General features: G+C 43.6%; 1 protein-coding gene and 1 pseudogene across 9 annotated transcripts in view; both read right to left on the bottom strand.

Moving 5' to 3' along the window:
- Window positions 1-27,067, bottom strand: part of FAM135B (family with sequence similarity 135 member B) — a 350,951-nt gene that overhangs the window by 51,911 nt on the left and 271,973 nt on the right. For all 8 annotated transcript variants that reach the window (XR_013528077.1, XR_013528076.1, XM_054246600.2 and 5 more), the window contains 2 exons: window positions 9,294-9,447; window positions 7,056-7,105 (listed from right to left, as the gene is read on the bottom strand). Coding sequence is in view for 6 of the 8 variants with exons in the window: in XM_054246600.2 (XP_054102575.1) it covers window positions 7,056-7,105; window positions 9,294-9,447 (204 nt within the window). In the remaining 2 variants the exon portion in view is untranslated. The remainder of the gene's footprint in view (window positions 1-7,055; window positions 7,106-9,293; window positions 9,448-27,067) is intronic.
- On the bottom strand, window positions 26,371-26,906 carry LOC144579752 (thymosin beta-10 pseudogene; annotated as a pseudogene). The gene has a single exon (XR_013528078.1). The product of XR_013528078.1 is annotated as a thymosin beta-10 pseudogene (transcript).

Here is a 27,067-nt window from a genome sequence, read left to right as displayed (position 1 = left end):
TTTATAAGAATATCATTCGCAGCAAACTGACACAAGAACAGAAAATGAAATACTGCATGTTTTCACTCATAGGCGGGTGTTGAACAATAAGAACACATGGACACAGGGAGGGGAGCACTACACATTGGGGTCTGGTGGGGGGAATAGGGGAGGGACAGCGGGGGGTGGGGCGTTGGGAAGAGACAGCATGGGGAGAAGTGCCGGATATAGGTGAAGGGGAGGAAGGCAGCGAATCACACTGCCACGTGTGTACCTATGCAACTATCTTACATGTTCTTCACATGTACCGCAAAACCTAAAATGCAATAAAAAAAGAAGAAAAAAAAAGAATCGTATGGAGTAAAGCTTCATCCACCTCACTCCATTACTGCAGAGCTCTATGTCTTCAAATCACTTTAAATCACCCAAGACACTTTCCAGCCTTCCCACCCCCACCACTGGCAGGAGTAGGGGAGACCGGGAGGTGGCGATGTCTGCCTCTGAACAGTGCTGCTCACTCTAAGCTTGCTCTTCAGGGATTGTTGGGAAGCAGGTGTTTCTTCCATCCCAATAGCCAGGCCAGTTCTTTAGCAAACCAAGGAGTAGGTGGAAGCACACCACCATTCATCCTTTCCACCCTCCTCACCCAGCCACATCCCTGCAGCGAGTGGCTAATGTAGTTGCTTTGTATAAAATAAAGCCTGTGGCAGCACAGTCACTCAAAACCAAGAGGCAGTGGCCCGGCAGCTTGGGGCACTGCCCTGGAAGAGGAAGGCAACTAGTTGACCTCTCATAAAATATACTTGATCACGTCACTGGCAGCCTGCATCCCAACCCCTGAATCTCCCACCGTGGGAACCAGACAGCATAGCACTGTAGTGGAATGCAGGTGGCCTTGGGTTCAGGCCTTGGGCCCACCCCTTAGTGATTCGTGGACTTTAAGGAAGTCACATTCCTCTGTGTCCACTTAATGCAAAATGACTGCAGACACTTGACTACCTCCCTCCTTGTACTCCCACGGCTGCAGCAAGGATAGAGCCTGGTGAACCACAGCCTGGGAGCCAGCATTCCCCAGGCCAGGCATGCTGGTATTGTCACTGTAGTGATGGTAATTAATCTTAATCACCGTTTCCTTCTGGGACTTAGGGGATTGTGGGTACTCCTCCCTAGAAGCTGCTGTGGGGCCCACAGGACTTTTGCTCCTGCAAGCACCCCAAAACACTCGCCCTGGCTCCTTTACCTGCACACCTCCTGTGAGGGGTTGAGCTCAATGGGTTTGAGTGAGTGAATTTTGCCCCTGCCGGCGCCGGAAGCAGCCAGCTAGCTCCAGCGCCTACGCTCCAGTTCCCACCCACGAAAGGGTTAGGGGAAATCTCTTGCTTCAATTCAGTATCTGTATCCCTTGTGGAGTCCTAATAAGATAAGTAAGCAACAATGAGGGAAGGGTCCCAGATGCGGGAGAACAATTTTTCTGAGACATGGCTAATCACAGACAACCCGCTAGTACAACATCCTTTTCCCAAATACCTTGTTCTGCACATACCCCAGTATAGCACCTTATCTGCATGGAGCCCCTCCAGTATAAAACTTCCCTCTAGTCTCTGACTCTGCGGACAACCCCTTCTCGGCTCTGCGGCCTGTCGCACTCCTGCACTTACCTTCACACCTCTAATAAATCTGCCTCTCTCTACCTATGACTGTCTTGGTAAATTCTCTTAGCACCTGCAATGCCAGCCCCAGCCAATTGTACCTGTGACGGCCACATCCACACTGTTACCACTGTAAATCAAAAATAAAGTTCTAAGCCCCCAGACTAACTGAATGAACCCTCCTCTTGCTGAGGGGCATTAAAACGCAAACCTGGAGCACTAGTCAGGCCATGATAGGAGTGGCTGGTTGGACATGCCTCATTATACCTTCCTCCCTTTGGAATCCCGGCACCACTGACCAGCAGTAATGATCAAACAGAGGCCTTGAGACTCGCAAAGCAGACTCCTTGCATCAAGAAAATACCAACACCACAGACGGCAGGCCCTGAAAGAAACTGAAGTGTTTTACCCTGAAATACAGATATTTAACATGTTTTGTACGGCTCGGCAATGCTACCTCCTTAAGGGAAAATGTACATTCTGTAGAGAATGTCCTTCCCTTTCTGTTCTTATCCTTGTTTCCTTTTTCCTGACGTGGGAGAGAATTAACTAAGAGTCTGGTACCTTTTTAAGTCTGATAAGAAACGCTTACCATCTATTCTCTCTGAAGCCTGCTACCTAAAGGCCTTCATCTGCATAATAAGAACTTGGTTTCCACAACTCCTCATCTTAACCCAGACTCCCTTGTATTGATTCCAGGTCTTATAGACAACCTCTTTCAACCAATTGCCCATCAGAAAATCATTGAATCTACCTATGATCTGGAGGCCTTGCTCCATGCCCCCCCGACCCCCAGCTTTGAGTTGCTTCACCTTTCTGGACCAAACCAATGCTGATCTTACATGTATGACTGATGTCTTATGTCTCCCAAAAATGCATAAAACCAAACTATAGCCTGAACACCTTGGACACATGTTCTCAGGATCTTCTGGGGCTGTGTCATGAGCCACGGTCATTCATATTTGGCTCAGAAGAAATCTCAAATATTTTATGGAGTTTGACTCTTTTTGTCAATACCAGGCCTATGGAATAAAATGAACAATGATAAGGACAGCAATGACACTGGTGGCAGCATTTTGCCCCAAGCTCTGTTCTAAGTACTGTGTACCTGTGACCCCACTTCATTCTCCTATCGCCTCCCCAATGATGGACAGTCAGATGGCTGATTCAGGACTGTGCCTTGCAGTCTGGGCAGAAGCCTGTACCCACTACTTTTCAGGTGACGCATGACACCGGACACACTGGTCCACTGGATCAGTAAATGAACACACCGAGTCCAAGCTCCTTTTGCAGATGGGCCAAGCGCCTCAGGGCATTGACATTAAGGGCTCCAGTGTCAGTCACTTCCTCATCTTTGGCACTGTTCTTGCAATTCATTTGTTCATCCACTCATTCTAGCACTTATTAACAGCTCCTAGGTGCCAGGAGCCCTTCTAAGCAAAAGTTCCAGGGTGAACAAATTGCCTCCCTAGGCTATGGCTGCATGAGTGAGAGGTCACTACTGAGTCCCCACCGCTGAGACCTGAAGAGCACTGGATCTGGGGGGCACTGGGGGCTTGGGAAATGTTTGTGAAATTAATAAAAACTCTCACAGGCCAAAAGACTAATGGCAGTCATTCCCAGGAAAACACTGATCGTTTTTGCCATGAAGACAAAAGGAACCTGGACATTTAACAATATTCCCTGCCAAAGGCATGAGTATCACCAAAATCTACTTTATGACACACACACACAAATGACAAGCCAAAGCCCCCATCATTTGCGAAATGCTTGCACCAGACATGACGGTTTGCATTTTCTGTGTTTACTGCCCTGGGCCAGGCCTCATGGACCCAGTCTCTATTCTCTGCACCGACGCTGCTTCCTTGGCTTGCATCACACTGGGGAGGGCCCAGTGTCGCAGGGACCAGCAGCCTGAGTCTGTTCCGCCAGCACTGTGCCTCTGGTCAGTGGCCCAGCCTGTGTACGTCAAGCCCTGTTTCTTTATCCACTGAACAGAATATGATGCCTTATCTTACCGAATTGTTTTATCAATTGCATGAGAAAATTCACACAATGTAGCCAGTGTGCTGGCTTACTGGCTAAGAGAAAAAGATGTCAGTGAAACCGCCATTGCAAAACTAGAACTGAGACAGTGAAAGAGACCTGAACTAACCACTTCCTCTTGATTCTAACCTCCAGACTGTCCTTGTTCATTCCTGGGCGTAGGCCAAACTCACTTTGTGAGAAACTTAGTTTATCGTTTGAAACAAAGACAGTAGCCCTTTCCCAAAACAAACCTCCTTCTTGCCTGGTGAACTACACTGCCTTTCTAAGACTAACAAATTAGCCAAAATACTAGAAATTACAGTTTCAGAGACACGCAGCTGGAGGCTAGGAGATTCTGACCCTCCTGAAATTGCTCCTTGGAATAATATCACTATTGTAAAACCTGAGATCAGCGCTTGAGGTATTTTGCAGACCCTGTACTAGATGGATCAGCTGGCATCACCCAGATTGATAAACTGGCTCATCTGGTCTTGTGGCCCCGACTCAGGAACTGACTCAGCACAAGAGGACAGTTTGACTCATCCCCAACCCAATCCATCAGCACTCCTGACTCACTGGCCCCTACCCAGCAAATTATTCTTAGAAACTCAGACCTCTGAATGCCTGGGGAGACTGATTTGAGTAATAATAAAACTCAGGTCTTCTGTACAGCTGGCTCTGCGTGAATTACTCTTTCTCTGTTACAATTCCCCTGTCTTGATAAATGAGCTCTGTCTAGGCAGCGGCCGAAGTGAACCCACTGGGTGGCTGCATCAGTGAAAACGGATTGATTTTTATCCCTATTTTACAGATAAGAACATCAAGTTCGTAAAGATTAAGCAACTTGCCTAAAGTCACACAGTGAGCAGGCAGAGAATTCAAAGCCATATCTCCCTGGCTCTGATATGCATTATCTTTGCAATATAGGATTCCCCATCACTACCAATCACTAGCCACCACCCAGGCTCATGTAATGTATAAGGAGAAAACAGGCAGTGGTCCCTGCCTGCCCTCAGTGCAGCAGTGCAGCAGCAGACCCTGTCCAGTGACATCGTTGGGGCTCCGGAGGCAGAGGGCCTGCTGGGTGTGAGCAATAATTCCCTCCACCACTTACCAGGTGACCTTGGACAAGTGCTGTGGAATGGTGAAATCTCAGGGGTTATAGAAAGATTAAAGGGATTTTACTGATAAGCACTTAGAACCAATTCTAAGGTTATCTCAGCCTGGGCCGGGCTGAGAATCTCTACTGATTAAATACAAGTTGGTGATGGTGGTGCTGTGGTGATCCAGACTATGAAAGAGAAGCTCCTGGAAATCTGAATGTAACGGGTACAGAGACCACACCCAGCAGGAAAGAGAGTGGGCGTATTGACAAGTAGTCACTCATCAGCTCTTCAGCCTGATCTCATGATGGCAAATGGAAAAGCTGAATTGGAAAGCTGCCTATTCCTGTGTTCCTTGTTGTTTCAATTGCTAAAACTAAATATCTGATAATTTACAGAGTAAAGCAGTTTCCCCTTGGGATGCTGAGTTGCACCTCCACAGGTACCTGGCTCTGGCCATGCCCTCAGGTGATGGAGCCTGAAGCAGCTGGGCCAGCCTTGAAAGGAGAGGCCATCTTACCAAAGAAGAACAGAGCCCATGAGCAGAGCACTTAGGAGGGTCCTTGCACAAGCTCTCTAGTGGTCCCCTTGGAACAAACCTACTATGTAGATGATGAATCCCAGGCGGCAAAGGCTGAGCCCACTGTCTCAGGTCCCACAGCTGCTCCGAGGAGAAGCTCAGAGTCTGAATTTAAACCCAGGGTGGCATGGCTTTCAAGCTTCTGGCCCCTGCCTAAGGCAGTGGCTGCCTTGAGGCTCACTCAGAGAAGGATGAGAGCTGTAGCCATCTGGAGCCCAGGGTCTCCTATCTACCCAGCTGCCTGCTCATACATGCACAGTCCATACTGCATCTGAGTCAGTGTCTGAGCCCCCATGTGTGGACATTAGGTCTTTGACTCGTCTCAGTGGCCCTTACACACTCTCTAAATGAACTCCTGTGTTGCTCTCCTGCAGTCTGCCAGCCCTGCATTTATGATCAGCAGTGCTCTCCAAGTGTTTCCCTTACTGCCAAAAGCCAAGTCCCGCCCCTTCTCCCAGTCTGCCATCCAGTGGCCCCTCCCTGAAGGCCCTCCAGCTCTAGACTCCCAACACCCTCCTCTGTCTCTGCTTCATGTTCCGCCCTCCCCAGGGATCTCCTCTGCATTCGCTGTGAGACTAGATTTTACTAACTTTGTAACATGCTCTAAAGCAGGGGTCCTCAGCCCTGGCTGCACATAATATTCATCTGGGGAGCTCTGAATAAAAATACAGTGTCTAAATTCCAATCCCAGATATTCCGTTTCAGCCAATTTGGGTGCCCAGGCTCAGGCAAAGATGCATCATTAAAGTTCCAAGGATGATTCTAATGTACAGTCAGGGTTGAAAAACACTGGTTTAAAAAACAGAGTTGTCAGATTGGGATGAGAGTTTGTTTTGAGTCCTGCTTCTAGTACAAATTAGCTGTGTTAGTGACTCTGGTATAGAATTCTTTCCCATCTTAATTTGCCTCTTCTTCATATACAAATAAGAGTTCTCACCCAGACATCCCACACAAGGGATGCGAACATGTTCTAGAGATTCTAAATAGTAGCAGCATGCATTTGTCAAATATTTATTAAGCCTTTACTCTTCTTTTTATTTATTTATTTAACTTTAGGTGCATACTATATCTGGCATTTCTCCCCATGTTAGCCCTCCCCCCCCCGCTGTCTCTCCCCTACCCCCCCAACTGCCCCTAGTGCGTGATACTCCTCTCCCTGAGTATGAAAAAATGCTCATCATCACTGGTCATTAGAGAAATGCAAATCAAAACCACACTGAGATACCATCTCACGCCATTTGGAATGGTGATCATTAAAAAAAGCCTTTACTCTTAATGCATGCTCGATAAGGTTTGTTTGGTAAATGAATGTCACTGTTTTCATTATCATCCCTGACTCTAACCTCCCTGCTATGCCTGAGGCCATCTGTGCACAGGTACAAGATTCTGTCACCCACAGTGAGAAGCACTGAGTCACTAGTCAACAAATGCTTGCTCAGTGGAAGGGTAATGGACAAATGCATATGTGTAGTCTAAGCTTCAGGGAAACAAAGATCTGTTAACATGTTTAGTTTTTCCAAAATATCTGCAAGGCACATACTTATAGACACAGTGATGTAGGGTAACAGAATATAAGCATATTTCTCCAGCTTGATATCTAGAGTGAGGTTACAAGTGGTGTCTTTTCACTTCTGTTTCTGTAGCAAGCAAGCAACTGCATTTGCCTTGCAAAACTACTGCCATTCATTCAGACTCCTGCGCCAGTTCTCCAATTACCTGTAGCTCTGAGCACAGCTGAGAAAGTGTTTCTTCAACAGCAAGCGCCTCTAGAAAGAAAAAAATAAACCGTACAATTAAATGAACACAGACTAAAATGCAGCCGTTGCTAATTAAATGAAACAGCTAAAGTTTCACATTGGTATTAAAGTCATAGGGACAAACACATTGCTGAGGACCTTATAGCTATTCTAACTTTCTAAAGGGATCGTGCTTATAAGGAGAATAAACTTGATTGGAGCCACAGACTGAGCATTAGATAAAAGCCGATATCATCTCATGCACACAGTTATGAGAAGCAGTACATTCCCAATTCATACAGCACTTTGTGTGGTCCAGAGAGATTCCATTTATTTCTATTTTTGCAGACACACACACATACAATATATATATATATATTTGTCCATTATGTGTGGTACATGGATTTGGGTCTCTATCTTACACATAAAATACCAGAAGACCAGAGAAGCAGAGTGACAGGGAGAACCTCCTGCTCAGCTCCACTGGCTCTGATACTGAGGAACGTGGCCAGCTTATCAGCAGAAACCAGGTGGCCTCTGGCCTTTTGTTTTAACGGTCACAGCTGTGACTGGGTTTGAACTCTCCTCTGGTTCCATGATGCTGTTGTCAGTCATCTGCACATGGCTCTGACATGGATTTTAATTAAAGTATGGTTGCTTAGGTGAGTGAAAACAATCCCTGAGAAAGTTAGGATTCTTCTTGCTGACAACCTAATTAATAGACACCTCTCCATGTCACTGCTGACCTCAGGTCCCTGAACCCCACAAGGCAAAATGAACTCTTGATACACTGGTCATGGCTGTGTATCCTCAGGGTCTAGCACAATATCTGACATATAGTACATGTCCAATAAAATATGATGAGAGTGTGAATGAACAAATTCAGCTCCTTTGGATAAAATATAATAAGAAGTTATATCAGGAATCCAACTGCTACTGAAAAATCTCCATTTTTCATTTGAGCTATATAAAGTGGTTCTGATTCTGTGCATGTCTTTACTGCATGCATAATATTTGAACTTGAAAAAAATTCAATGATTGCATGATTCAAAGAGTAGTGCCTGAGTACAGAGTTTGGCTAAGATGTAAGAGCTGATAAAGCTAATGGCAAAAGGGCTCCAGAATTCAATTCAACAACTATAATCCTGTACTCACTCCTTTACACTCCGTACCAGGGACAGTGTAGCAAGGATCTGAGGGGAATCTGCTCTCAAAGATCTCAGTCTAGTTGGGAAGCAAAACATGCAAAGAAATCTTTGTTACATGATGATTTCAGTGCAGCAATGAACAATGAACAAGGTCACTGACCCGGCCAAAGCCACAGTTATCTCAGCAGTTGAGGTCTAAGGGTGCAGATAGGGAAGTCAAGGTACCCAGCAGGATTCTGATGTTGAAATGGGTGCTATCCTCAAAAAGCAGGCTGAGGACTTGGATTCTGTTCTAGAGACGATGAGGCCTTATTAGAGGACTTTGAGCAGAGCCAGGACATACCACCTGTTGTTACTGACTGTGACATGATACAAAAAACCCTGCCCCCAGGGGTCAGCACAGGATCCCTGAGCTCCTGTCATGGCTCTGCCACACATTGCTGTGTGATGCTGGGCAAGCCTTTTACCTCTCTGAGCTTCAGGTTCATTGTCTGCCAATCAACAGAGATTCAGGCCCACTGATTTCCATGATGTGTCATCTTTGGAAAATCCATGTGCAAAAATCAACTGATCCCCAGATAACCAAATGTAATGGATACTAAAAAGTTTCTATAGTTATCCAGAGCAAGTATATATGTATGCATATACTTATAGATGTGTGTATGTACATATATATATATATCTTTATGAGGATTTTTTACACTCTTATAAGTTACAATTCCATAATTACAGCTTGATTAAGGAAAGGCTATAAACTAGCATTTTCCTCTAGAAAGCAACCTCACATTATGCACTGGGGTGGCAGGTGTGTAATAGGTACTCAACAGATGTCTGGAAGATGAACACCTGAGTAAATGAATGCGCCTTGAGGAACATATGTCTTCTCTTACTACATTTGCATCTCCCAGATCCTCTCCTGTGAGAATGAAAATGAAAAGCACAGCCCAAACCTACCTGGACCAGTGGTATTCCTGTGACATTTACAAAAGCATGCCAGCTTTCCCCGTTCCCTTGTCTGGAGGAGGCTCATGAGCTGCTGGAGTGGCCTTGCCCCTGTCCCAGACCCTTACCCAGGTCCATGTGTGGCAGCTCCGGGATGTCCCGCATCATCACCAGGAAGTAGAGACGGAGTCCCCGGTAAGCGTGGAGGAGCAGCAGGCACAGGTCTCGGTGCCACTTGTGTGCATGCTGCATGCAGTTCTCGGAGGGGACATAGAAGCTTCCCTAAGGGGTGAAACATAAACAGAGGCTGAGGAATATTGCACCAGGTCCAGGCAGCACAGGGCCTTGACCTTCCATCCACCCACACCAACATTCACAAAGTGACTGGAAGTTCGGGGAAGGAAGCAGGTCCCATCCTGAGTAAAACTGGTACATGGTTGAAGATTGCAGGAAAAGGGATTCCTGAGCTGAAATCGCTTCTTTATCCTTCCAAGTAAGAAAATACTGAAATCTGCCACACCTTTGACTTATATTCAAATTGGAAATCATAAAATAGCAACAATTATCACAATAATAATGAATGATCATGAAGGTGATGAGGGCACTGGCCTCACAGGTTTGAGACAACTGAGTGGCCCCATTTACAAGCTGATATGGTTTGGCTCTGTGTACCCAACCAAATCTCACCTTGAATTGTAATAACCCCTAAATGTCATGGGAGGGACCCAGTGGGAGGTAACTGAATCATGGGGCAGGTTTTCCCATGCTGTTCTTGTGATAGTGAATAAGTCTCACAATTTCTGATGGTTTTATAAAGGGGGGTTCCCCTGCATATGCTCTCTTGCCTGCTGCCATGTAAGACATGACTTTGCTCGTCCTTCACCTTCTGCATGATTTTTTAGCCTCCCCAGCCATGTGGAACTGCAAGTCATTTAAACCTCTTTCCTTTATAAATTACCCAGCCTTGGTTATGTCTTTATCAGCAGCCTGAGAATGGACTAATATACAAGCCTCCTTTCACCACCACTGCAGGGTGCACTGTAAGAAGAGGCCATGGGACAGACAGCTGTGGGCTCCTTTTCGAAGAGAGAGAGAAATGTAGAAAGACCCTTGTAGCAGGTGGGTGAGCAGCAGGTCATGCTGAAAAGGAGGAAAAGAAAAAGTGTCATCATAATGTGGAAAGAAGTTGCAGGTTAAGTAACCAGTGCTGAAAACACACCTGTATAAAGCTCTGCACATGGGCATGCAGTGTCAGAACACTGTGCACTCTATTTTATTTGTAGAAATAGAATGGATGAAACTGGTAGAATTAATAAGTAGTTTGTCCCATGAGGAAAAGACACCTAAGTCTACAGTGGACTTGGAGACCAAGGCATGATGGAAAGGAAGGAACAGGACAGTTCTTTCTTACCAACCCAACAGAGAAGGATATCCTGAGGTGAATTTCAAGAGATTTGTTCTTAGAGCAGAGAAAGGAATCCTGTGGGAAAAGTCCTGGGCACAGAGGTGGGAATTCTTGAGTAATGTGCTGGTGCCCATCTACCACTCATATGACTGTGATGGGAAAAGGCAGTGGCTCCTGATGTTCCCAGGCTGCACTGCCTGCCTGCTGGAAGAATGCCAGATGAGGAGTGGGTGGCATTTCACCCTTGGCTTTTGTGAGTGTGTCTGCGCAGCCGACGACTGGAAAGCCTCCTACTTTGCTTGGCCTCCTTTCTCCTCACTACCATCCAAGAGAGTTGAGTTGATCCAATGGGGGCTGGGCAAGTCTGCTGGGGACAATACACATCTGCACATCATCTGCACCCACAATGGTGTTGTCTAGGCATATAATGGTGGGCACTATTATACCTACTCTAACCACCATATCGCAATGATTGTCATGTGTGAGGCAAGGTGCTACAAATCAGGAAACTTGGATGGAAGTCTCAGGTCTGCCACCATCTACCTCTGAGACTGTCTCAGGTGAGAGATTATGAGAGACCAGGAGAGGGTCATTGGGTTGTGCTCTCAGGAACAACATCTGTGCAGCTGTAAAGCAGGACCAGTGGAAGAATGGCACTGCATTGTCATACAGGTACAAAAGAGACCTCACCTGATGCCATGGGGACTGTTGGGCCAGCTGAGTCATCCGACCTTGGGGCAAGGACCAGGTCTTTGTACTTATTCCTTGGTGAGTACTTGGTGTGGGTTACCCTACGTATTAGTTTTCACAGTACTATAAAGAAATACCTGAGACTGAATAATTTACAAAGCAAAGACATTTAATTGACTCACAGTTCCCCATGGCTAGAGAGGCTTCAGAAAACTTACAATCATGGAGGAAGGGGAAGCCGGCACATCTCCACATGGCATCAGGAAAGAAAAGTGCAAAGAAGGAACTTATAAACACTGATAAAATCACAAGATCTCATGAGAACTCACTATCATGAGAACAGCATGGGGAAAACTGTCCCAGTGATCTTATCACCTCTTCCCTCAACATGTGCGGATTACAGGTTCCTCCCTTGACACATGGAGATTATAGTTTGAGATAAGATTTGGGTTGGGACACAGCTGAACCATATCACCCTAGCAGAGATGTGTGACCTTGGGGGAGCAGCTCTCTCCAGACAGGGCAGTCTCCATACTTGGCCAATTGCTGGTGACCACCAACATTCCCAACAGTGTGAAGAGTGAATGGCCCAGGTCTGAAGGTAGGTCTGAGCATCACACCACAGAGTACACAGGAGCGACCCTCTGCAGAACTTTACCCTCCATGGCTTGCATTTCTCGGCTCTGAAACCTGGCCTTGGATTAAAAGCTTGTCCATTTCCTTCTGAGCTTGACATTCAGCAAGGTTTGGAATCAGAAGACTTGTCCATTTTAGAACCAGAGAACTCAACCAACTACCCTGTCTGTGTTCACCAGGCATTCAGGGTCACCTGCACATTCACATTTCTCAACTTTCCTATTATATTAAGATAGAATAAAGAGAAGCCAGTCCAGTTGTAGAAAGTCTAGAAGAGCTGATATGCAGGATGGAGCACATCAGCCCAGCCAGATATGTGGAGCAGAAAGGAAGCCACTGCTTGTGAAGGCTCTAAATAGTCCTATTGTACTTTATTTGCTTTGAACTTCAACAAACACCAAAAAAGGCAGATACTCCCCTTTTGCTTTTCAAAACGGAATAGAAATATGGTGAAAAAAACAAAACCCCATCGATATCATCAAAGTAAACACAACATGAAGTGTTCCATTCCCCATAGTCTGGTAATTTTTTTCTTGTGGATTCTTCTGGAATACTACCCCCTATGCTCTTGTACATGCATACACACTTACTGTATGTGTGTATGTCCTGAAAACACATACAGACACACTTATAAGTTGGAGAATGCTGTGGACATTTCTCTGTTCCTTGCTTTTATCACCTAACATTGGAATTCCTTCTAATCAGATCAAACAATAATGATAGAAACTCTTATTTCCATTTCATAGATGAAAAGACTGTGGCTCAAAGAACTGAGTGATGTGTGCAAGGTCACTCTGCTTGACAGCAGCAGAAATCCTGCTCAGGATTCAGGGCTGATGTGAGCTTGTTCTTTCTTGGCATGCCACACCTGCCTCTGAAACCAGGCCCGTGGAAAGCAGATGCGAGACAAAGGTCCGCTCGCTTTGCCTGAGACATTCAAGTCCTGCAGTGTCTCTGACAACCATGACTAAGCAGAAATGAAAGCAGAAAGGGGATGAACAAAGGCACCAACTACAGTAGTCATGAATCCCCAGTGAGCTTTAGGTGGCCCCGAGAATCCCATTTTCAGGTCCCACTACCAGCCGCAGTTCCACTGTCTCATCTTCCTGGTCTCATCCTGCAAGTGCTTCAGGACACGAAGGCAAGAAATCTATGAAGTCTCTTGCCAGGTTTGACTTCTAAAACTAGACGCCAATGTCGTAGAGATTTTTCAAGAGAGACTTAAAGAAAACTTTGGGGAATCTTCAAAAAGCTAATTCAGTATAATTACTGAAATAATAAGTCAAAATGCTAATCCAAAGAGAAATTCTGAAATACATAAATAAATAAATATACACATACATGTATATATGATTGCAGAGTATTATAATACATATAATATATAATATATATATATGACTGGAGAGTATTATAAATGAAACAAAAAAAAACTTCCATTCTTCATAAGTTGCTCAGCAGCATGACCTTTTGAAAATGAGCGCTATACTGTAGAAGATCCCATTAGCCAACCGTGAGGGCCTGCAGAGTCAGTGTCACAGTGGACGGGCCAGTATGCCTCCATCAGCATTGCATGAAGTTCACTGAAAAACCCTATGCAGTCTCCCTAGCACAAAGCGAAAACGTTTTAGCGACAGTCTTTCCAGCAATTTGAAGTGAAACCTCTCAATGATAAAACAACAATGAAGCAGGCAGGCAGATAATTACATTGGGAATGAACTCTCAAATAGAAGGTTCCTGGCCTGGGCCTGCCCCACAACAGAAGCAGGACAGGAAATAAAGGGAGGACATAGCCTCCCTTTATGAGGCTGAAGCAAGTCTGCTGTCAAGGGGAACATATTTGTATGGCTAAATATGGAGTCTGAACAGGACAAACAGTGTGTATTTTTTTTTTTTTTTTTTCTTGAGACAAGATCTTGCTGTGTTGGAGTGCAGTGGTGCAATCGCAGCCTGGACCTCCTGGGAGTAAGTGAGCCTTCCACCTCAGTCTCCTGAGTTGCTGGGACTACAGGCATGTGCCATCATGTGTGGCTAATGTTTTATTTTTCTTGTAGAGATGAGGTCTCAAGATGTTGCCCAGGCTGGTTTTAAACTTCTGGGTTTAAGTGATTCCCTCTCAAAAGTAGTGGGATTCCAGGCATGAGCCATGCCTGCTCAGTCTTTGTTTTTGCTTTCTCACTTATTACCAATGTCACCTTGGGAAGATTTCTTCCTCTCCCTACATAGCAGGTACCTGAAAAGAGGGCACAGTCCTGAAATCGGCATCAGAGGAATGCTGTTACGGATTAAATGAATAATTCCAGCAAAATGTGGACTTAATGTAATGCCCCAGTATAAAGTCAGTGCATGCTAAAAGGAACTTTTGCTTACTTATGACATGCTCATTGATGGCCTTGGTGAACATGACTATGGATGGTGCAGCTTAAGATTCAACAATGATCGCCGGGCACTTTGGGAGGCCGAGACGGGTGGATCACAAGGTCAAGAGATTGAGACCATCCTGGTCAACATGGTAAAACTCCATCTCTACTAAAAATACAAAAATTAGCTGGGCATGGTGGTACATGCCTGTAGTCCCAGCTACTCGGGAGGCTGAGGCAGGAGAATTGCTTGAACCCAGGAGATGGAGGTTGCAGTGAGCCGAGATCACGCCATTGCACTCCAGCAACTGGGTAAAAAGAGTGAAACTCTGTCTCAAAAAAAAAAAAAAAAAAAATCAACAATGATCAACGGAGAAGCCTAAGAATGAATTTTAACTTAGTGGGGAGCTCCGTAGGGACACAGTTTGGTTTGAAGGAAGAATCTGGAGTCAAATAGGCCTGTACCTTGTACCTTGCTCACAGATGGCTCCCTCACTAGGTTACCTGAGCTAGATCTTTAATGTAGGAAGTACAAGTTTCCTAATGAGGAAAGTCAGGATAAAGTTAAAATACTTAGGGAGTGCTTGGTTTATAGCTTAGTACTTGATAACTGTTAGCTAAGACATTTTACTTTCTACTTCATTTATTTCCTAACAAAGAATATAAAAATCAGACATAGTTAAGCTTTTTAGCAACTCTTTCCTTTATGTAAATGTCTCTTAAATCTACATCTCTAAATCGAATTCCCGCACTAGGCTCTAGATCTCTATTGTCGAAACTTCCGATCGAATGGCTTGCCAAGCTGTCACAAAGCCATCTCACACGGAGCTCACCAGAGCCTTCCTTTCCCTCTGGTCTTCCTTAATGGACCCAGCTTTGCCCAACACCCAAGAACACAACGAGTTCTTCTAGATTCCAGACTTCTCACTTCGAGCATCTATTAGAAAGTCTGGATGGTTCTACCTCTAAAACTCTCTTACCTCTTCCCCAGGTTGAGCTGTCTCTATTGCTTACTTGAATCATTGAACACACCCACCTACGTGCCTTGCTGTTCTGATCTTACCTTCCACCTGCAGTGCCTGTCTGTGCAAGTGGGTCATATCATTATCCACTGTTTATAAGATAAAGTTCGAATTCTTTTGTGTGCCATGCAAGCACTTTATGCCTTAAAGCAGCAGTCCCCCTCCTTTTTGGCACCAGGGACTGGTTTAATCGAAGACAATTTTTCCAAGGACTGAAAGTGTGGGGGATGGTCTCGGGATGATTCATGAGCATTACATTTATTGTGCACTTTATTTCTATTATTACATTGTAATATAGAATAAATAATTATACAATTCGCCATCATGTAGAGTCAGTGAAAGCCCTGAGCTTGTTTTCCTTCAACTAGATGGTCCCATCTGGGGTTGATGAGAGACAGTGACAGAGCATTAGGTATTAGATTCTCAAAGAGAGTGGGCAACCTAGATCCCTTGCACGTACAGTTAAAAGGGTTTGTGCTTGAGAATCTAATGTCACCACTGACCTGACAGGATGTAGAGCTCACGTGGTAATGTAAGTGATGGGGTGGAGTGGCTTCACTGGCTCACCTGTCACTCACCTCCTCCTATGAAGCCTGCCTCCTAACAGGCCACAGGCCAGTACCACTCTGTGGTCCCAGACTTGGGGACTGCTGCCTGAATGGATCACATTTCCACACTCACCTGCTAGCTCCTGTTTTCTTCCAGGGCTTTCATGGCACTTCTCTACAGGGCCTGTCCTCTTGCTGTTGGAAATGTCTTTCTGAAAGAACCCTGCTCATCAGCAAGATGTAGGTCAAATGTCACCGCCTCTGTGACATTCTCCAATCATCCCCTGCTCACACATACTTCATTAGTTCCTTTAATTATTCCTTTATCTCTCATTCCGATACTCCCTGAACACTTTGGGAGTACAAAGACGTTTTTACTTTTTAGTTTTATTTTTCAGGTTGTCTTTGAAACTGAAACAACTGGCACATAGATTTCACTGAATACCAGAGAAAAAGTGAATGAATGAGTGAATTGTAGCATCTTCTACATGTCACTCCAATGGCATGATGGTTTAGACTTGATGCATACAGGCCTGGCTTCAGGGACAAACTTACCCTCACTGCCTCCTACTTTAGAATCATGGAACATTCACACAATTTTGGGATTTGGATCAGGATTTCCTAGATTACAATAATCATCTTGCTATATAAGTTTATGTCCTATATAAATATACTTGTTTATCCTTCATATGGAATATGTATGCAGCCAGATTTTAACTTAACCTGTGATAAACACTGATAACTTTTCAACATGATTCAGACAGACACATAAAAGCAAAACCTTTTTTTTTTTTTTTGAGATGGAGTCTCGCTCTGTTGCCCAGGCTGGAGTGCAGTGGTGTGATCTCGGCTCACCACAACCTCCGCCTCCTGTGTTCAAGCAATTATCTGCCTCAGCCTCCCGAGTAGTTGAGATTATAGGCACCTACCATCATGCCCATTTAATTTTTGTATTTTTTTGTTTTTTAGTAGACATAGGGTTTCACCATCTTGGCCAGGCTAGTCTCAAACTCCTGACCTCATGTTCCACCCACCTCAGCCTCCCAAAGTGCTGGATTACAGGAATAAGCCACTGCACCCAGCACCATAAGACATATTTTTTAACAGAGAAATATCAATACATTGTTTGTGTTACAATTATGAAAGAACACTTAAATGTTATTGGCTTCTAATAGTCCAGAGGTTTATTAAAAAAAGGAAATGTAAGGTTTATCAGACTTCAAAATCTATAATGCTATTAATAATCTACAGTTCATTATATGCCTGCTGTGTGCCTGGTACTATTCTGAGTTCCTGGATTCCTCTTCTTGGTGATTCAGTGAGTTTTACATTATTATCCCATTTTCACTGATAAGAAAACATCCTCATCATAAAAGCACTAAAAACAGCTAACACTTGGGAGGCCAAGGTGGGTGGATCACATGGTCAAGCGAGCAAGACCATCCTGGCTAACGTGGTGCAACCCTGTCTCTACTAAAAATATAAAAAATTAGCCTGGCATGTTGGCATGTGCCTATAATCCCAGCTACTTGGGAGGCTGAGGCAGGAGAATCACTTGAACCCAGGAGGCGGAGGTTGTAGTGAACCGAGACCACGCCACGGCGCTTCAGCCTGGTGAGAGCAAGACTTCGTCTCAAAAAAAAGGCTAACACTTATTATTTGACTCTTAAATGTCAAGCATTAAGTATTTTATGTGTATTAAGCATTTAATTCTCTTGCCAACCCTATGCAATAAGTCTGAGGACTTACACCCATTCTGCAGAGTGGGAAACTGAGACTTAAAGGGGCAAAGAACTTGTTTGCTGGTCTCATGGCAAGAAAGTGGTGGATCAAGAATCCAGACATGATGTGGGGCTGGAAGCCCCCATACTTTTCATCTTGATGCTGAACTTTCACTTTGAACTGAGCCGCAGGCAGTTTAGATAGTTTGCCTGCATTCACACATCCAGGAAAACAGTAGAATTGAACTTCTAACTCAGGTCAGGGCCCAGGTTTAAAAAGGAAACCAGCTTCATCAATTACAAAGAGAATCAAAGCCTCTTGTGCCAGCTGTAGCTTTGCTGCTAACTAGCTGCGATCTGGGAAAATCACTTACCTTCCTGGCCCTTTAATACCTTCTCTGTCAGCCACAAATTGCTGAGGTGTTAGTAACACATAAATTGTGTGTCCCAGTACTCTGGATTGTAGTGACTAGCTTGAGTTAAACTGCAAGTATTTCTTAGCAAAAATTTAAAATATAAAAATCATCAATGGCTTTTTTATATGAATACCATCGGAGTCAATGGTACCCATGCTGTCTCCTCACTGCCATTCTACTGAGCATATCTGAGTATGAGAAAAAGAGAGCAAAAGCTGCTGGGCTGGAACTGAGGAGTGGGTGTAGGAGTGGGGAAGGTGATTGAGAAACCTGGGTCAAGGTCATTTTCTGACCCAGTTATCTGTTCCATTATGCATGTATACACTTGCTGCCCTCCCCCTTCACACAGCTCCAGCAGTACCCCCACCTATGCACAGCTTAGCACCACCTCCACGTATCAAGGCTCTAGCAGCCCCGGCACCTACATACAGCTCCAGCATCTCCACCACCTATGCATAGTTCAGTACCCCCTCCACATACTCAGGGCTCCAGCCTCACCTCCCCCTACACAGAGGGCAAGGGTAAGGATAAAGGGGAAACAGTTCTTTGACATCTTAAAGCAAAAAAAAACTTAATCTTCTGACTATGATTATTATTGGTAGGAATTCCATATGAATCCTTTCACTGGTGTACTTAAATGATAATTTATTCAGTAAATTAGTCAATTCTTATATTGCCAAGAGATTTTGACCTATTCAGAACTTTTAAAAAATAACTCATTATTAGTTAGGTATGTTGATATATTGACTATGAATAATTCATGATATCTTATAAATTACCTTAATACCTATGATGCATGTTGCATGAATACATAAGTTGTTGTGATTAATCTATTTGACTTTAGAGAACTATATTTTCACATTAGAAGCATTGTGGTTGGGTTTCTCCATATTCCTCAGCCATCGGGGGTCAGTCCCATTGATCATCATAATCCTAACTGCTGTTTTTTTGGTGCTTCCTGTGTACCCATCACTGTGTTGAACACTTGAGCTCCAGAGGTTAATGAATATTGTCCACACCTGGAGGAGAATATACCCAAATTGAAGGAACCAGGGAAACAAACACATAATTGCAGCATAATATGGTACGTGTGATACCAGAGGAAACCATAGGATGTTGAGAGTGAGCGACAGGGCACACAGAGCTATTTAACAGGTGTGGGTAGAAAAGGTTTCCTGGACAGATGCTGCTGCAGTTGGATCTTGTAGGTGGAGGTATATACATAAGGGATAACAGGGGGGCATGCCAAGTACAGAAGCCATCATAAACAAGGGGGTAGCGTGAATAAAGTGACAAAGTGCAAGGAGATATAACCAGATATGGGCTGCCAGAGTCCAGGAGAGAAGCAGGAGATGAAGCTCAATGGACAGATTGAATCAGGTCAGGGTGTGGAAAGCTGGGCATAGTGTGTTGATCAAGAATCAATTCTCAGGAAACCAGCGACATATTAGCTATGTCCAAACCATGTGATAGTGTGCCCTTCAGGGAGACACAGGAAGGCCTTTCTCTGTGACTCTGGCTTCTCGCTGTCTCTGGCTTCTGGTCCTTCAAACCCTTAGGAAAGTTGTAATCATGGTATAAATTTTATGTAAGTGAAATGGGCCCAGAGAGGCTAAGTCAATAGCTCCCAGTCCCACAATTGCTAAGATACAAATTTAGAATTCTAAAAGAGCACAGGATGGGTCAAAAGCCAAGCTCTTTATCCCACATGGGACTATTCTGAATTCACCAGAATTAAAATTCCCAAACAGAAGGGTTGCTTCTCAACTGAGGGCAAGAAAATGAGAAAAGAGATAATGAAAACAGCAAGAGTAAGAAGAAGTGGCCATCAGATAAACAGAATTAATTATGTAGTGTGTGAAGGGTCAAGCAATGATTACTCCCATCCCTGAGAGGCTAGTCCAAGATCATCAAATTAGACGTGTCTGCAGAACAAGTGAGCTATTGATCTCAGTGCCTCTGGACATGGTGGTCATTGTGTCTGCTTCTACTGTGAAAGTTGCAGCAGTTCACTATGGTACCTTAGAGATTTAAAATTTCGTGCTTTTCTGATTTTAATTATACAAGGCATTAAATTCCTTCAGCTAACATTGGGGCAGGCACAGAGTCAGCAGCTATGACTCTCTTATTGTGAGTTCTAAGATCCCTTGTGTGAATTTGGTCTTTGTTTCTCCCCCTAGTATTCTTGATGGGTGTATTAGTTCGTTCTTGCATTGCTGTAACGAACTCCCTGAGACTGGGTAATTCATGAAGAAAGGAGGTTTACTTGACTCGGAGTTTGGCAGGCTTAACAGGAAGGATGCCTGGAGGCTTCAGGAAACTGACGATCATGGTGGAAGGGGAAGGGGAAGGGGAAGGGGAAGGGGAGGCAAGCGCCTTCTTCACATAGTAGCAGAAGAGACAGAGAGAGTAAGGGAGGGAAGCGCCACACACTTTTAAACCATCAAATCTTATGAGAACTCACTATCACGAGAACAGCATGGGAGAAATTCACCACCATGATCCAATCACTTCCTACCAGGTCCCTCCCTGCAATGTTGGGAATTATAATTTGACATGAGATTTGGGTGGGGACACAGAGCCAATCCATGTCAATGGACTTTGGTGCAGTCTGTAGGAAATCTGGAAAGCAGATCAGAACAGATGAGCATGGAAAACATATTCTATGTGCTAATACCAAGCATACACACACCCATGTAGCCCCTCATAAGCTCCCTTACCTGAGCCTCACAGGGCATTCAGAATTGTGTTCAGTGTGGGGTGGGGGAGAAGAAGTGACCTTTCTGTCTCAAAATTGGACAATCAGTATGGGGTATGGCTTTGACTTGAATGAGGTGCACCTGACCCCAGAACCATGCTCCTAACCATCGCCAATTCCTGCCTTTTTATAAAAGATGCTCAATGCTAATGTTAGCTCTCTCTTGGCTCTGGCAGAAAACAGATCAGGCTGTTCCGAAGGATCATTAAGCCACATGAGAGACCACTTAGTGGACCTTGTTATGTCAGAATATTTAATTCCATAGGAATGCAGCTCAAAATAGGTATGGCTTTTATTCAAGTAACCATAGCAATCATAGAAACCAAAAGATTAGTATTTGCATAATAAATCATAGTTCACCTGGGACTTTAAAATAGACTCTGTAGGGTATGTGTTACTATTCTCATTCTACAGATGCAGAGAGTCGGGGGGTGGATATCTCAGACAGTGTCAAGAATCAAGAGTTTCCTACAAAAATCATTTATCAAAATTAATAGGCCACAAATAACTTGAGCATATTTTAAGTAAAAGTTGGATCATATTTACAAGCATGCTGCATTCAAATATCATTGCATGATTTTGGTATCTGCATTTGCATAGGGTTTAAAATCAAGTTGTTAAACATATGGCCACGCTGAAGTGACAGTATTTATATTGCATTGCAACATTTAAAAATTGCGACTAGAGCATCTGACTTCTATTTAATGCTGCTCTGCATCTATTGACTGCTTGTTATTTGCTAGTATGCTGCTCAATACCATAAACACCTTCTATGTGGCATGTACCCATAAATGTATATGCAGCACATCTGCCATTATTTATTGCCTACACTATAAAATAGCAATTATCAGTCCAGGTGCAATGGCTCACACCTGTAATACCACTACTTTTGGAAGCCAAGGTGGGCAGATCACCTGAGGTCAGGAGTTCAAGACCAGCCTGACTAATATGGTGAAATAACATGCCTTAAAAATACAAAGGTAGGTGGGCATGGTGGCGCACACCTGTAATCTTAGCTACTCAGGAGGCTGAGGCAGGGGAATCACTTGAACCTGGGAGATGGAGGTTGCAATGAGCAAAGATGGAGCCACTACACTCCACCCTGGGTGACAGAGAGAAACTCTGTCTCAAAAATAAAATAGCAATAATAATAGCAAATACCTATGAGCAATGTGGTGAGGAACAACTAGGGCAGATAATATAAGTAAAGTGCTTAAGGGAGAGTCTGACAAAGGATGGAAACCTGGCACAAAATAGGTATTTGTGCTATGAGTACATAGAAGAAAGGTATGCAGCCCACACTGCAGGCGTAGGGGGAGTGATGGCCCTTGGGAAGAACTTTAAAGTGTAAAGAGAGATGCTTTAGAGGGACCAGCAGGTAGAGTGATGTTGCTGGCCGTCACAGTGGCAACGGCACTATGCAAATCCTGCTCCACTTTTCCCTGCTCTGAAGAGACTGAGGTACAGAAAGGTAATAAGATGGAATTAAAGCCCTGTTTCCTTGCAGTCTCCCAAACATAGCTGCCCCTCTGCCTTTTGCTTTTCGGGATTATAGACAGATGATATGCATAGGCCAGTTCACAATTGGATTTGCTCACAATGACTCTGCAGACAATAGATTTTTAAATTAAGGCAACTGAAGTCAACACAGCATCCCAGTGTGGAGAATACTTAACAATCTACATTTGAAAATGCTGAATCTATCTATTAAAACATTTATAGATAGCACTTTCATTTTCTAGCATTTTACTTCCATTTGTTCTTCATTAAAACCAATTCCCCTGACTGTGTGCAATGTTCAGCAATTTTGTTAGCAGTTGGCAAATTGGATTCTTAATATTTAATCTAATTGGGAACAACATTACACAACTCACACTGAACAAGCCATTTAGTTGTCAGATCATTAGAAAACCATAAACACCTTTCTGATCAATGTCTTATTTTTATAGTGTGGTGTGAAGATCCGACTTTTTTTAGAAAATTACTAGTCTCCAATTTAATGTGTACATATGTGTCTTAAAAATTACTAAGAATCACTATGTGTGATACTTTAAAAATGTAAGACATTGTCTGTTAAGTAAAATGAGCTCCACGGTCAGGGTCAACCTAGATTTACATACTGGCTTTGTAAGTTGTAAACTCTGAGATCATGGCTAAGAAGTGAGTCCTGAGAGTTCCTGCCTTCATGTGAAAATGCTGAATAGAACTACAAAAACAATTTTGGAATGAGATACCACCTACTGGATATGATTATTGACAAGATTAAATTATAGAATAAAATACATGTCTGATATATATTAAGTGCACCATATGATCACTACATAAATAGTAGTCACAGTGAATTAAGTAATAGGTATTATTGTCATTATTAGGGTTAATTCTTTCTATTAATATCATTATAATGTCAACAGCATATCTCCTCATTTTCCCTCATAATTAAGCCACAGTCCAGAGTTACAGGAGACAAACAGATGGAGGAATGGGAGAGGATGGTTAAATTCTGTGTGTTGTTTTCAATTTTATGTAATTTCTTTTTTTTTTTAACTTGATGTCTTTGATTGCTTTAAGACTTGGCTCTCAGATCTGGCAGAAATAGCTTTTGGAGATAGAATTTTAGCTTGTTAAGGATCAGATGTGGAGAAAGTTTATCTCCCTTGCAAATTGCTGTTTATAGATTTAAGCAAAAGAAGGATGGATTTAAGCACTAGAATGATGCAAGAAGTAAAAATAAATGAAAATGGACTGGGGATTTTACAAAGGGGGGAAAGTCCGATGAACTCACTCAGGATTAGAGAGGAAGCAGCAAGTTTCACTGGGCTGGAACCCACTTAGACGACAGTACCAAGCAGGCACCCACAATGGACAGGAGACCTTGATGGACAGGAGAGCTTCTGTAGCCCTGAAGACTTGTGGCTGGAAGTCTGCTCTCAACCCAACTGGATTCAACATAACTTTCCATGGTGTTCTGGATGGCTTTGTTGTGGAGGCCTTTCTAACCCTGGAACCAAAGCCTGATCATGCTCCCGTGGTTTTACATTGACCTAATTTCTCCAAATCCAGCCTGTTCTGTCCCTGACACAAGTCTCCCATCCCAACTCAACTGCATCTCTATTCTGTGCCTTCACCTTACCAAATCCAATGCACAGCCAGCCAGGTAATTGTTCCAGGATTTTTCTCAACAGAGATCCCAGTAAAGAGAATACATCTCCTCTTGGGAACTGGTCTGCCATTTCCCTGACTCAAATGCTATTACTATTTCTATACAAAGGGAAAGAAAGGATAGAGGATGATTCTGAGCTTTCTGGTGACTCAAATAAACAGATTTTTTCAAATGGTTTTAGATCCCACAAAGATGGACATGATTAAATATTTAGATATGATTAAATATCTAGAGTCTAACAGCCTGGGCTCAAATCCTAGAACGATCATTCACAATCTACCTAATCTTGGGCCACTTCCTCATCTCTCTATGCCTAAGTTACCTCATCTCTAAAATGAGGGATAACTAATAGATTCCTGGTAGGGTGCTAGTGAAGAGAAAATTAGATAATGTGTGCAAGAACTTAATATGGGAGCTAGAAAATAGTAAATACTCAAAATAATATTTTAGCTAATACTATTCTATTAATTGACTCTGATCTGAATATTAGCCATAGAACCACTTCCCTTATATCACTAAACTCACTGCAATGATCTCTGGAAATAACTGTTATGTAGCAAAGAGAACTTTAGACTTGGAGTCTTGAATCCAGCATCTAATAGTTACCAGATGGACAATCCTAGGCAAGTCACTTTCAGCCTCTGAGCCTCAGGATTCCATCCTATGCTAAAATTAACAAGTTGCAGAAGTGTTTTTATAAATATTAAATGAAACGAGGGTGAAAGTGCTTTGGGGCAGAGAGAACATTACAGAAACTCTAAATCATGTTGCATTAATCGATGCATCAATGATAATTGTCAGAAAGTGCAAATAAGGGACCTTGGAAAGGTTGCATAGGCACTCCATTCTCCCAGCCCTCCTGGCTCACATCCTATAAGTGATGCCAAGCAAAGATTAGAGAAGCACCCCCACCCCCAGAAGATATTCTGGCAGCCGTGAGCAATCATCAATTTCTTTCAACACTCTCTTGGGAATGAGAATGAGATTAGCATGGAACAGGATTCTCTGTGCTTCCTAGAGAAACCAATTAAAGAGGCAGAGGGGATGGCAAAAGTCAGTGAGAAGTGAGATTCATTTCCAATAATAAATATCCAGAACAGATTATATTACAGTGAACAGTACAGTCTACGTGCTACTACACCTACAGACAAAGAGCATGTCTGCACCTGGAACAATCTGAAGACTTGGTTCCAGTAGGGTTTCATTGTCGTGTCTACTCTGGCAGTAGAAGATCTGCAGTGGAATGGTGACAGTGTGTTGCTGGTTGACAATTGAAATGTCAATAACGACCATAACATTTTGTATGAAGACACTACCAATAAGACTTAGAGCCCCTGGGGGGATGGTTAGATAAAAGAGGACACATCTTATCAATTCTGAGATAAGCATTCTTCAGACTATATTTTAATAACATTCACGCTCATGATATTTATTGAGTTTCAGGGGCTTGCACAGATGCTGAAGGTTATAGCATGAAGGCACACATGTCTGCCTTCACCAGGCCCTCAGCCTGGAGTGAAGACAGATGACCATCTTCGGTGAGATTGGCATTGCACTAACGGAGAAAGGAAAAGGTGCAGGTAAGGGCTATAGGGTAATGCCTCTCTGAGCCAGGAACCTTCATTCTGAATCCTAAAGAGTGGCCAAGGGAAAGCTTCAAAAAGTCAGTTATCTGATGTGCTGCCTTTCTCAGTAATTTGGGCAACAAATACCTAGACTTGTCTGATGTATTTATGAACAAGATGGTGCTTAGAAAGCACTACCATTTCTAAGCCCTGTTAAACAGCCAGTGATGGGTTGCAGGTTGGTGAATGAAAATCTGATCTCTAAACTTGGATTAAATCACAGGAATCTTTGATTTGGTAGTAGTCACAATAAGCATATTCGTGTAGCCTAAATCATGTTCTTGGAAGAGAGCTATAATCCTAACCATCTTATAAAGAGGGAAACTGAGGCCTGAGGACACATAGTAAGTAGACTGCAAAGCTTTCCAGGATTTTGGGCTATGAGTCGACCAGCTGCTTCACTGTGTGCTTGTGTGATTTTGGCCAAATAACACCAACCTTTGCTGCCTTGGTTTCCTGATAGACATGACAGTATAATGTCACCTCGGAGCTGCAAAGGTTAAGTGAGATAATCTTTGTAAGTGTTGCCTGTCACCAACCTAACCAGCGCCATCACCACCATCATCAACAGCATCATCGTCATTAAGACCTGAGAAACATACCCACTTAGGTCAAGAGTCTGGAAATTTTGCCCATAATCTATATTTATGTAAATGGTAACTAAATGAAATAATGTGCTTCATGGCTAGAATTATCAGTACACTTCTGGATGGTCATATCTAGATAACAAAATGGTACAACTGAAGCAGCTCTTAGCGTAAGTGTAGGAAAAACTGATTTGGAATCCCAATATTGTTCTCTGCAAAGTGGGAAAAAGGTATTTCCTTTAGCCTTCCATGTGCAGTTATTCATTTGTTCTCTGATGTATTTCTTTTTTTTTTTTTTGCCATGAGGTGTGTTTTATTTTCATTATTCATACAAATGATTTTCTATAATATCCCAAGGCAAACCAGAGAATTTGGCAGTCCGACTGGGGGCTCCCTTCAGAGACACATAGGCCAGCGGCATTGGTGCGGAGTGCCCAGGTTCACAGTGCAGCTTGTGGCTCGTGTCCATCTTGCAGGTGGCTCTTCCTCCACATCGGGACTGGGGTCTCGAAGATGCCAGGGGCAGGAAATCTTCCAGGCTCTTCGGAAATTTCACTCTGCTTTTCCTGCTCAATGGTCTCTTTGGTCGGCAGGGTGTTCTACTCCTGCGTCTCCGTTTTCTTCAGCTTGGCCTTACCAAAGCTGGCGATTTCTCCCATGTCTGGTTTGCCTGCCATTTTCTTAAAACAGTCCGTATGGTCCTGCTCCAAGCCCGGGCTCCTGATGCCCCTGCTCCATCTCAACGTGAGCTCCCACTCACGTTGCAGCAGCAAGAGACCTGATGTATTTCTTTACACAACAGTATTCAGTGAGTTTCCGCCCATGTCTGAGGTGCTGAGGATGCCTCAGTGTTCATGAACTACCTCTGTTTGCCTTCATGGAGCTTTTGTAGCAGTGGAGACAAAGTAGGAAGAGAAAAAGCTGAATGTTACTATGAAACGGCCATGGGCTAAAGACAAGAAACTGGAGGGATTCTT

Source organism: Callithrix jacchus, chromosome 16, assembly GCF_049354715.1.
Source record: "Callithrix jacchus isolate 240 chromosome 16, calJac240_pri, whole genome shotgun sequence".
NCBI classification, from domain to species: domain Eukaryota; kingdom Metazoa; phylum Chordata; class Mammalia; order Primates; family Cebidae; genus Callithrix; species Callithrix jacchus.
Note: the sequence above shows the minus strand (reverse complement) of the source record. Positions and strands in the feature narration are given on the sequence as shown.